The sequence below is a fragment of the Nothoprocta perdicaria genome, unplaced genomic scaffold (genome assembly GCF_003342845.1).
Source record: "Nothoprocta perdicaria isolate Ctin4 unplaced genomic scaffold, notPer1 scaffold_8, whole genome shotgun sequence".
In the NCBI taxonomy this organism is placed as follows: Eukaryota; Metazoa; Chordata; class Aves; order Tinamiformes; family Tinamidae; genus Nothoprocta; species Nothoprocta perdicaria.
The window spans coordinates 9,427,796-9,439,149 of NW_020456087.1; the positions used below are offsets into that span (position 1 = coordinate 9,427,796).

General features: G+C 49.6%; 1 protein-coding gene across 1 annotated transcript; it reads right to left on the reverse strand.

Moving 5' to 3' along the window:
* Positions 1-665: 665 nt before the first annotated feature.
* Positions 666-11,099, reverse strand: TGFB3 (transforming growth factor beta 3). The gene is made up of 7 exons (XM_026051868.1): positions 11,012-11,099; positions 8,944-9,107; positions 7,463-7,592; positions 5,860-5,967; positions 4,881-5,052; positions 4,082-4,235; positions 666-1,664 (listed from the first exon to the last, which is right to left on the reverse strand). The coding sequence occupies exons 1-7, from the start codon at positions 11,097-11,099 to the stop codon at positions 1,506-1,508; spliced, it is 975 nt and encodes a 324-aa protein (XP_025907653.1). The 3' UTR covers positions 666-1,505.
* Positions 11,100-11,354: the final 255 nt, after the last annotated feature.

The following is an 11,354-nucleotide window of genomic DNA, read 5'->3' on the forward strand; positions in this document are numbered from 1 at the left end:
TTGAAGAAAAAAAAACAACTTTTTTTTTCCCCTCCCATATTGATTACTTCCCAGGATCACGTCCATGAGCTTTTTAGGAGCATCTGCAATCTGCATGGTAAATGTAGGGGTTACACACATACATGTGTGTGTGTGAGTCTGTACTGGTAGCCATATAGGTCATTCCAATGGACATTACTAAGCTGTGGCAAAGGCACTGCCCTGGTTTAAATAACCTTATTTAAACCCTATTGTGAGAAGTGATTTCTGATTGAGGAGAGGTTTACGTGAATCTATCAGAAAGCAGATGCCAGAGGTGGTGCGTGTCTGAGGGCCTGGGGAAGAACGAGGCAGATGCTCTCTGGGCCAAGGAGGGTACCAAGGAATTTCCATTCTGTGACTCTCTGGCTGACCTAAATTCTGTCTGTTCCTTTGAAGAGTTATTTTGGAAAGGGGAGACGATTCAGAGTGATCCAAAGATGTTGCAGCAGAAGTACTTGAAAAATGGCAAACCATCCAACCCTTCAACAAACAACTTCCTTCTGAAAAAAAAAGAGCATTTCCCCCCCAAATATTTATTTTTTTTACAATGTTTTTGAGATTAATATTTTTGAAGTCTTGTCAGGTGCGGCCTGGGCCATGCTCAGGTCATTGTGCAGAATAGGTGCAGAACTCCCCAAAGCACCTCACAAACCACAACAAAGGGTCCTCAGGGTCTATCATCAGAATGAACGGGCCCAAAATTCAGGTACCCACAGGTATTGCTCCTGCCCTGACCCAGAAACCATCTCTCAGAAACTCCATGAAGGGAAAAGAGCTGAATGAAGGAGACATTGGTCCTTCTGCAAATGGCTTCAACACCATTTTTCCTCAGATTTGCCCACCCTTTCCAGGCTGGCTGACAACCTTGCATTTTCTGTTTAGAAAATGGTAGCCAAGATCTGCCAAAGAGACTAGCAGGTTTGGCAGAAACGCTGTTTTAGTTGCAGGACTGCTGGATCTGAGGAACTAAAGTCTTGAGTACGTCTCTGAGCAGCTCCGCTTCTTGGTGCATTTTCTTTTTCTAAAATTCAGGATTTTCTCCTGAAGGGAAAACCTTAATTCTTCAGGCCTGGGGGGAGGGCTGAGGACCCAAATAGCTAAAGCTAGAGTAGGAAACAGTGCCTGGTTTCCTTGCTCCCCTTCAACTGCCCTTTTCCATTCTCCCACTTTCCCAGTTCAGCTACCTCCACATTCAAACACACAGCAGTTCCTCCACTCTCTTCCACATCAACTGTCCGTCCGTTTTGGAGAGCGTGGCCTTTGTGCCACCAAAGCAACCCCCAGAGGGAAGGTGACACGCCAACAAGACCAAGAAACGTTCCAGAAGAGATCCCCAAGGCTGTTAGACCATGAGCCACAGAGTTTGGTGCTCGGGCCTCAGCATGCGCAGTCTCTGCCCCGCTAGTTCCTTTTACGTGAGCCTGGGAGCAGGAGAGTGGACGCTGACGCTTTCTCTCTTGGCTTTGGGTGGCCCAGCGTGCCTTTCAACTGCACTTGCAGGATTTCACCACCATGTTGGAGAGCTGCTCCACTTTGGGGGTCCTCCCAACATAGTACAGGATAGTGAGCGGCTCCAGGTCCTGGGGGACACAGCAGGGTGAGGCGGACGCCTCCGGGTTCAGCGTGTTGTACAAGCCCAGCACCTGGGGACACAGAAATGTGATAAAGTCACCCATCTGTTCAAGTGGGTTGGCACAGCACAGGACTGCAATGCCAATGGATCTCTAGGTGTCTGGACTAATGCTTGTTAGGGGATGTTCCCTCTGTAGCTTCCCAAGCATGGCCTGCTCTTAGGGGGTTTCATCTGCCCAGGCCCGGTGCCAATTTCTCTCTTTTTTAATTGAAGCAGCCTTGTCTTGTGGCTGATGTCTGCAATAGGAGTGCAAGCAGCTGACTCTTCATCTTTGACTAGGTATGTCACAATTTTTCCTTTTAACAAAACTGCAGGTAACCAGCTTGGGGCCATGTTGTTTTCTGTTCAATTAACCCCCCTCCTCTCCCAAAAAAGGAAGGGGGGGAATCATCACTGATTATTTCAACCAACATCTCTAGATAGTATTGGATGTCGGCCTGAGTATCTACAGTTCCCTCCCAGCTTTGAAGTTTCTGACTCTGTCTTTCTCCACTCCATCCTCCAAGTCCTTACAGTACAATGCCGGAGCCAGGAGAGTGTCCCATGGGACCCCACTGGATTCCTCCTCCCTGCTGGCCCAGCCCACAGATGATCCATGACTTGGGCCATGTGACGACCCGAGAACAGTTGCATGTTTCTTGCCAGAGGTGGCTGCTTTTCAGGGGGAAGCAATTTCTGGAGATGTGAGGCCAAAATATGATCTCACCTGCACTACTGTGGTCTCATTAGCGCCCATCTGGTTTAAATGAGATGGTCTGGCACATTGTCTGTTAACTGCTCTGCAGTCTTTGGGGACAAGGGGTGCTAAGGAAACATCCTGTTTTATCACCCACAGCCATGTACTTGCAGTCTTCCTGGTGGAAGCAATTTGGGATACTGAGCGAAGGCTCCAGCTGCAGCATGTGAGGTACTTTATGCTCTAAGGCCTCTGTTCTCCACAGAGGCAGAGCAGTTGCAGGGCATGGTGAGAAGGCTACTTTTCACCACCTTCTTCCCAGGTGGTGGTGATCAGCAGCTGTAGGTTCTATGGACTGCTCGGGTTGTTCTGCTAACCTTGCCACTTGACTGGTAAGATGATTGAGGGACTGGATAATCTCTGATATAAAGAGAAGGCTGAGAGCTGGGACTGCTTAGCTTGAGGAAAGGAAGACTGAAGTGGACTCTTATCAATGCGTATAAGACCCTGAAAGTGGGGATAGAGAGGACCTCTTTTCAACGGTGGCCAGTGATGAGGAAAAAAACAGGCATAAATTAAAACAGAGAAAGTTCTGTCTGAACATGAGGAAAAACTTTTTTATCTTGGGCATCCTGAGCAATGGAACAGGTTGCCCAGAGAGGTTATGGAGTCTCCATCCTTCAAAAATCATCTGCCTAGGTTCCTGGGCAATGCACTCTAGGTGAGCCTGTTTAAGCAAGACAGTTGGACTAGAAGATCTTTAAAGGTCTCTTCCATTTTTTTTTAACTTACTTTTCCCACTAACTTTGTCAGTAAAGCCTAAGCTAAGTTGCTAGTTGGCAGTTGCACTGTCTAGCTTGTTGCCTTTTATTTTGTTGACAGAAGCACAACATTTTCTTCTGGCTTTTCTTGCTTTAATGATGGCCTGCCCTTTAGTCTTTCTTCTGCCCTTGGTGGGTCTATTGCCCATGTCCATTCATTTGTATTGCTCTTTTTTTTTTCTCCTTTGTTCTGGACACTAGCCTGTGTCACATGCTGTTCTTCAAAGATGATGGCAAACTCAAGCCTAACCAGGCTTGAGTTACCTAGAAACATTTGCTTTCAGTTTTACTCATGAATCTCCCTGCACAGTGAGCTCCCCACCACCACAGATCAGGTTGGATTTATCCTTTCAGGCTGGAAAGGATGCCTATAGAGAAAGGAGAGCTTACTGCATGGCCATGTTCACTTGTGGACATGCACGCATGTTCTCCTCCAGTTCTGGGCCCCAGCTGTCCCTGTGCTAGAACAGCAGCTGAGGGCCATGGCACAAGTTTTACACGACAACCTGATACAGACTGCTGAAACATCTTCTGCCTAGTGAAAACTGCAGGAAATTTAGAATGTAATTAACAGAGTTCACTCTTCATGTGAACAATTGTTAACACCTCAACCACTACTAAATACGTAGCCCAGAATCATCAGACCTACTGCTTTTACATGTCATTCAAGAGACATCCTCCTTCTCCTCAACATCTGGCTGAAGCATGGATGCAATACTGACTCAAAAGGAATATTGACTCAAAAGGAAGAACGTCCTGCCTAGTTGACCCTCACACACAGTTCCCTGAATTTTCCTTTAAAGATTTTTTGTGCATGTGTGTAAAAAGACTGATCTGGATTGCTGTTGCTGAACTGAAGTAACCGGATGACACTGCACTTAGAGACGAAGAGGAAGCCACAACCACAAGCTGATAACGTGCTGCGTGTACCGTGCTGTGAGTCGTGTCTGCGCTGCGGAGGTACGGGCAAGGGCCCGAGCAAAAGTTAGCAAAGTAGCCCTTCGGCTCGTGGACCCATTTCCAGCCCAGATCCTGTCGGAAGTCGATGTAAAGAGGACGCACACAGCAGTTCTCCTCCAGGTTCCTGGAACACAGCATGGACACAAAGTTAATCTGAAGAGGGTCGTTACACGTGAGTATATGTATACATATATTTATTATACGACACAGCTTCCTGAGCAGAAGGATTGGTATCACCAGTGCCCTCCGTGAGCCTGTGCTTTGTTTTGAGTGGATGTGAAGGAGGACCAGGGCCACCATGCGCGTGGGGCAGGTGTGCAGTGGGACACCGTGTGGCTCTCACCACTAGGCAGCCCTGCCACCAGCACTGTGAGGGGACCACGGGCAGGTGGGTGACCCAGGGCAGCGACCGGGCGCTGCAGGGCCCACATCCTCCTCCTCCACTTGGGGCTGGCGAAAGGGCCCTGCCTGTTTTGTGCTCTGGAAGCTGCTCAGGAGCCTTCTTCTCGCCAGTGACTCACCCAGGAAAACAGAGTGACTCTGTTGACCTGGCCAGCGTCTCCTTGGATGCCATGAGCAACAGCTTGCTTGGCTCTGCTTTTTGGGTTGCCCTTGGGAAACCACAGTGAGCCACAACTCCCTTGGAGGCTCTGACTTTCTCTGTGATCTGGAGTCTTGCCAGGTTTGACCACCCACGAGATGGATCCCCAGGATCTACCCACCTGAGACATGGACCAAGACAGTGGCAGCAGGCAGGATTCTGGCTTACCGGAAGCAGTAGTTGGTATCCAGGGCTCGTTTCTTCCTCTGGCCTCCCAACGATGGACCCTCCAGCCGATGCGGGGGTAACATCATCAAAATGAGGTGGGGATTATGCAGGTCTTTCTGCTTCTTCAGGCGCCCCAAGTCCCCACGGCCATAGTCATCCTCGCTGTCAATGCCTTCAGAGACAAACAAGTCCATAAAGAAGATGCTAATGTAGAAGAGAGGATGCAAGGAGACTCCTTAGTGCATTTAACACTCGCATGCCTCCTCTTGAACCGTCATCACCAAGCCACTTGTTTTGGGACTTCTTCTTTCACAAGGGACCCTTTTTACTCCTGATGAATTTGACTGCTGCATGGCTGAAACAGAGGCTTCTGGGCCACCTGTTTTACCATTTGCAAACTGCTGGTGGGGCCATTAATCCATCCCACTCACTCCTGGCTTCAGTCCCAGGACAGGCAGGAAGATGAATGGCTTAAAGAAGATGTCAGATCATTGGCACTCTGCAAAATAGCCTCAGAAATTGAGCCTGTGGGGGCCAGTGGCTGCAGCCCAGGGCTGCAAGCCAGGAGGTTCCTAATTCTTAGGCCAGCCAAGCCACTGACTCTCTGGGCCACCTCACACAGGATGCCTGACTTCCTTGTGTTCCAGTCGCCCTAACTGGAAAGCAGAGACCCTGGAAATCTGAGAAGGCATCAAGCTGAACTTCCCAGAGAGACGTTAAAGTACAAAATTACTCCTTTCTGCAGACACACATGCAAACCTACCCAGCCTGCACTTCCTTCCTGTCATTTCTAAATTATACAAAAATAGACACAACCATACGACCAATATGCAAAGCCAGATACGTAAGCTTTACGTATGCTATAGCATAAATGTTATGCAAGGTAGAACACTCAAATGCACAAAGCGAAACTGTTTTTCTTTAGACACCCTCAGCTCTCTGCTCACCAAGCACCTCCCCGAACCCAGTTCTTTATCACCTTTGAATTTGATCTCCAACACCTCATGTAAATTCTCCACGATGTCTCCATTGGGCTGAAAAGTATGGCAAGGACAGTGTATACTGATTTCCAGGCCAAGGTTGGACTCTGCAAAGAAAGAGAGGCCTCTGTGAGAAACAACAAACTTCCTCGGCCAGGGCTGTTCCTGCAGTGGTAGCTGCCGTAACGCCCAGCCTGTGGGTTGATCATAAAGCCAGAGAGGCCACGAGAGCTAGGGAACAAAGGTGACTTGGAAAGGAGAATGAGAACCAGAATGAGGAACAGAAAAGGGAGCTTCTTCCTCAGGTGAGAAGGGTGCTCTTGATTAATGTTTTTCAGGGATACTCAGCATCCAAAAGCATTTGTGAGATTCAAGGAAAACAGTGGAAAACACTTATTTTGAAAAGCTGTCCTACACGGTCTGTGTTAAGTCAGCATTGCCATCCTCAGTACCTGCCTACTATCTGGCTTCTGCTTAGCGTCTGAAGCAGAGATCTGAAAAGGAGCAAGTTGGATATGGATAAATATTTCACTGGAAGCACTTTCCTCAGCAGCTGCAACCTCCTGTTTTGTTGAACTCCTAGTGGTCTAAGCAACGGACTTTCCAGAGGCACGTCTATTTTCATAACAACTTCCTGGACCAGTCATGCTGTGTGGGCCTGACTCAGGAAACACAAGACTCTTATGAAAGTTCCTTTTCTGTGTTATGATGTGTCATGAATTAAGACATCTGGCTCCCTGGGGCCTTGACAAGGTGCCTGGCACCTTCTTTCCTAAGCACTGTATGCTCTGTGATGTCTGTCTGCTAGCGTGCCTGCCCAGCGCAGGCCATTCCAGCACTGAACTCCAGCCACCAGGACAAAACCTAGATTGCTTTGGAAAAGGAGAAGTCTACAGAGGCACAGCTCATCCTTCCAGAGAGCGGCTGCTTGCCAATGCCGACATTCCAGTTTTCAGTGGCACCTAACTTGCATCTGGGAGGCCAGTGCAGCTGTGAGTCACGGTGCCTACGCTGCAGCTGTGAATGGGATCAGTGTTCGTGCTGGAAGCTGCCCCGTAACGCTGTGCCGGGCTGCCCGCCGGCGGCAGAGGTATGTGCTCTGCAGCGCTGAAGCCTCCATCTGTCTAGGTGTGTCAGCCCCTAGCATTTCCTCACCTTTATACCTGCCAAACTGCAAACAGCTAAAGAAGTCAGGATCCTTGCTGGTTTTTCCCGCAAGATCTACTCTATTTCACATGAGAGCTAAATCAGAGCAATCTTCATTTTGTGTGTGTGTCACAGATCAGATGACTGGAGAGGTACTTTCCGGGCTTAGAATCAAAGAACTGAAAGAAATGGCAGCATTTCTCAGTGAGAGCAACTTCCTCCTCCTGAGGATGAATTCTTAGTTTCGCTCAGCTCCCAGAGCCACACACCAGGAACTCCAGGCCCGAGCTGGGAGGCTAGCAAGGAGCATGCACTGCCACAGCTCCGTGGATAAAGCCCTGCCCGCAGCCTGGAAGAAGTTTCCCTCCGTGCAAGCCCTGCTCCTGCGGGGCAGCTCCGGGGTGTACGTTACTCCGCAGTACCGGGGGTGCCATGCCGTGCAGCCCAGAGCCCTACCTCTGTGCAGGAGCCACTCGCGCACGGTCTCGGTGACATCGAAGGACAGCCACTCAGGGGAGCCCCGCGTCTGCACGTTCCTGCCGCTGAGGTAGCGCTGCTTTGCTATGTGCTCATCCGGCCGAAGGATCTGGTGGGAAGGAGTGGGAGAGAATCAGTCCGTGCTGCACTGAAGGAAGGGATGACCTTGGCTCATTTGTCTTCCACAGCCTGTTACAAGCTAATTCAGGAGATGGATGCCAGCAAGGGAGGCACCAGGTATGCCCTGACCAGACAACCAGTCTGAACCTCAGCGATCTACTTAGCACCTCTCCTGTGTCCTTGGCAGCCCACCCTAGCACTTCATCCTTGTCTCAGGGCCCATCTTTACACACAGCAGTACACGCTGCAGCAGATCTAACGGGTAGTTTTGTTTCTCTATATGCCAGTGGGAAGTGCGTCTGAATTGCAGGATAGCACCAGCAGTGGGCAAGAGAGGGTCCTGCCAGAGGTCCTTGCCCAGGAAGTCTGTTGGTGGCATTTGCAGGTACACTGTATCTCAGCTTCTGCAGCTTTCCTGACCTGTTTGATCAGGTCTGCAGACCGTACTCGTTGGTCTGACATCCCTTCCCTCTTGCAGGCAGTGGGCCCCAAGCAGCCCTGGCAAGGACCTGCTGCAGGGCTCCCAGCACGTGCCCCAGAGCACTGTGGAGGGGCTCTAAGAGTGCTGGCCTTGGCTGTGTCAGCTGGCAGAGATTTGCTCTGACCTTTCCAGAGGTATCTGGGTAGCTCTGAAGAACCAGCAGCGAAAGGGCAATTTTAACTGCATTCTTACTGCAAAGTGGGCAGAGGCCAACCTGTGGAGACGTGCAACATCAATGCTGAACTGTGCGTTTGCTGGGTAGTCCAGCCCTGCCTGAGATCAACTTCAAATCAGAATCAGATCTTATTCTGCCAGGAGAGTCTGAAGGTTTAAATCAACTCAGATGAGCACCCATATTAAGTGAGTCCATGAATCACACCCCAAAAGAAGCTGCTGATGAAAGGAAAGCAAATGTTCCTTTCCTAGTGAGTCTGTGGTAAGACAAGGAGCTCTGTCTACTGGATAAGCACTGGCTATGTTGACAGTCAAAGAAGCAAAAGTGTCAAGGGGCCTAGGCATGCAGAGGTGACAGAGGAGTGAGTGCTCCTCCACTGGCCAGAGGTTCCTCTTTCAACTGGCCAGATGTTCCTCTTTCAACACCTTCTCCTGCAGCAAAGAGCTGGCAGAGGCACCACAACAGGATGCCCACAGCAGCTGGGTACCGTGAGTGGGGAAAGTGTAAGAGGAAGAAAAGGCAAGTGAATCAATTCATACACTAGAGGAAGCCTGAGGTTAAAAAAAATGATTTCCTCTTTTCCTCTCTCTCTGTTATGTTGCCTTGCACACATCAGTTGAGACAAGCTTGGGGAGAGAAGCTGTTCTCAGCCGAGGCGTTGGAGGGGACAGGAAGGACACTCACCTGGAAGAGCTCGATGCGCTGCTCACTGCGCTTGGAGCTTGGGTTGGGCACACGCAGCACCCGAAACTCGGCCCGGAACAGGTTGGTGCTATTCTTCTCTGCTGAGGACACGTTAAAGCGGAACACATTGGAGGTGACACCTTTGGGGCAAATGCCCAACTCGTCTACAAGAAAGAAAAGGGAAAAGATTGAGAACCATAGGACAGAGGTGAGGAATCTAGGATAAACATATTGGCAAACAGCCTTCCAATTCAGGCCTGCCATTCATCCTGCCGCCTCTAAGTATGTCTGTCTGGCTGAAAATAACAACATAGGATGAACTTGCTTGAATTTACTCTATACTGGAATGTCTTGCAAAATCTTCTCACTACTGCCACCATTACTTCAGTGGTACAGAGACTCAGTGGAGAACAACAACAGTATATTTATCTCTACGTCTTCTCTGTTCATCAAATGTTGCTCACGCACGTGAGTCTCTACATCTAAAGTGATGATCCTAACCAGAAGGATGGGGCAATCTCATCAGTTAGTGCTGCCCAGTGGAGTGACTCTGCTTATGCTGGAGGTCTGCTTATGGCTGGGAAGCCATACAGGACCTGATCTCACCACTTTTGAACCTTAGTTTTACAGATTTTGACATTGGCTCCTGGAATGAAAGTCTGCCAAATGGCTGTAAAGGTATGGAAGATTTGGGGAGTATGGGGGACATACTGAGGGTGTCCAGAACAAACTGGATTTTAAGACCAGTTTTCATTCATGACCTTAAAGAGAAATTTACGGACATTTTAGTGCATTTCAAGAACAGATTAATAGTGCTGAGAGGCCTGCAGAGATCAGACACACGGACAGGAAATAGCACAGCAAGTCTCAGCCTGGAAGTCTGCCTGTTGAGCAGAACAACTCAGCCCACAGATGCCCGAAAGGAGAGCAGGTAAAAAACAGAGGGTTCAAAGCAGAGTCCATTCTGTCTTTGTCCACAGAACAATGTGCTGAAAAACAACATCAAAAACAAAACCCAGTCTCTTCATGGGACTATTCTGCTCCCGGGGAAAGGGTTCTCCCAGGCCTGTTCCTCCTGTCCTGTTGACCACTGTCAGCCTTCAAGGCTCTCCCATCATTAAGGCTCCCCGCAGACAGCACTCAGCAGCTCCTGCTCTGTGGCCACGTGCAGGTTTACTTTCATACACAGTCATACACTGCCTCTCCTATAAGCTCTGGTGTTCAGATGAACACAGAGCTGCCTGTCATGGCAGCTGATGTTATATTTATGTTGTTCTTAAAACAAAACAACCCCCCCAACCTATCACCATTCCCAGCCACAGATCCAGTCTGTGACAAACAGACTGGAAGCCCTAGCAACTTTCAAATTACATTCCTGAACTTGCTCTCCTCACTTCATGGAACCATCACCTCCCAAGAAAAGCAGGGTCTGAAGATGGCCAAGGAGGGACCGTCCCTAAGAGCAGGGACTAACTTCCTAGGCCGACTTCTGCTCCGAGCAACACCAACGCACTTCCAGAGTCACCTCCCTGAGGATGGAGGCCTTCCTCTTGTGCTGCACCCCAATTCAGTAAGACTACCAAGATGTGTTTTGAGGTACTGCAATTTTACCGACTGAACTAATGACCAGAAGCTCACGTGGAGATTTAACTAGAATGTAGTATTGACTGGAACAGCCTTCCCACCCAGGAAGGACCCCGGCTGCTGTTCAAGAGCTGGATGTTGGGCAGCCCCAGGAGAGCAGGCCCTGCAGGGGCCACAGGCCGAGCCCAAGGGCCGGCAGCTCGAGGAGGGCACCAGGCCATGCGAGGGCTCTCGCTGGGGGGCTCCACCCTGCGTCCAGTTTTACCTTGCGTTCCAAAGAGCAGTACTAGAGAAAAAAAATAAAACCCCCAAGCTCTGGTCTCTGCAAATGCTCAAAAGCATTTTCCTCCTGAAGCCTAACTCTGATAACTGCTCTGTGTCCTAGCTGACACAGAGCTAGGACCTCAGGCCTAACCTTCTAATACCCCCACTCCAAAGCTGTTCTGTAGCCCTAGCCTTATTATCCGTGCTGTTAACAGCCCACCTTTCCACCTTGGAGCAGACTGGCTGTCCACACAGGACGTCCCTGTAAGAACATTTGAAATACTTTCCTTGTGAGAGTGGTGGTTCATCTAGCCCAGTATCTAACAGTGGCACCTGGGTGCCACTTAGGGACAGCTAGACAGACCACAGGGTCGATGAGAGACACAATCATTTATTGTTTATCAGCTCTGCAAGATTCTTGGCCAAGCAGCCTAGCAGTGATGCTGGTAAGAGGTGACTGTCTCTGGGGTGTCTCCCCCATTCTCACCACACTGCCTTCTGCCTACGTATTTTACCAGCTAAGTCCAGGAAATGTCTTTCCTAGTGGAGATAACAAGAGCTAT

Coding starts and splice junctions, on each gene's coding strand:
- TGFB3 (XM_026051868.1), bottom strand. CDS start 11,099: ATGAACCACCACTCTCACAAGGAAAGTATTTCAAATGTTCTTACAGGG. Junction 9,108..11,011: donor GTCTGCTCCAAGGTGGAAAG/GTGGGCTGTTAA, acceptor TCTTTCTTGTAG/ACGAGTTGGGCATTTGCCCC. Junction 5,053..5,859: donor GTTGGAGATCAAATTCAAAG/GTGATAAAGAAC, acceptor TTGTCTCTGAAG/GCATTGACAGCGAGGATGAC.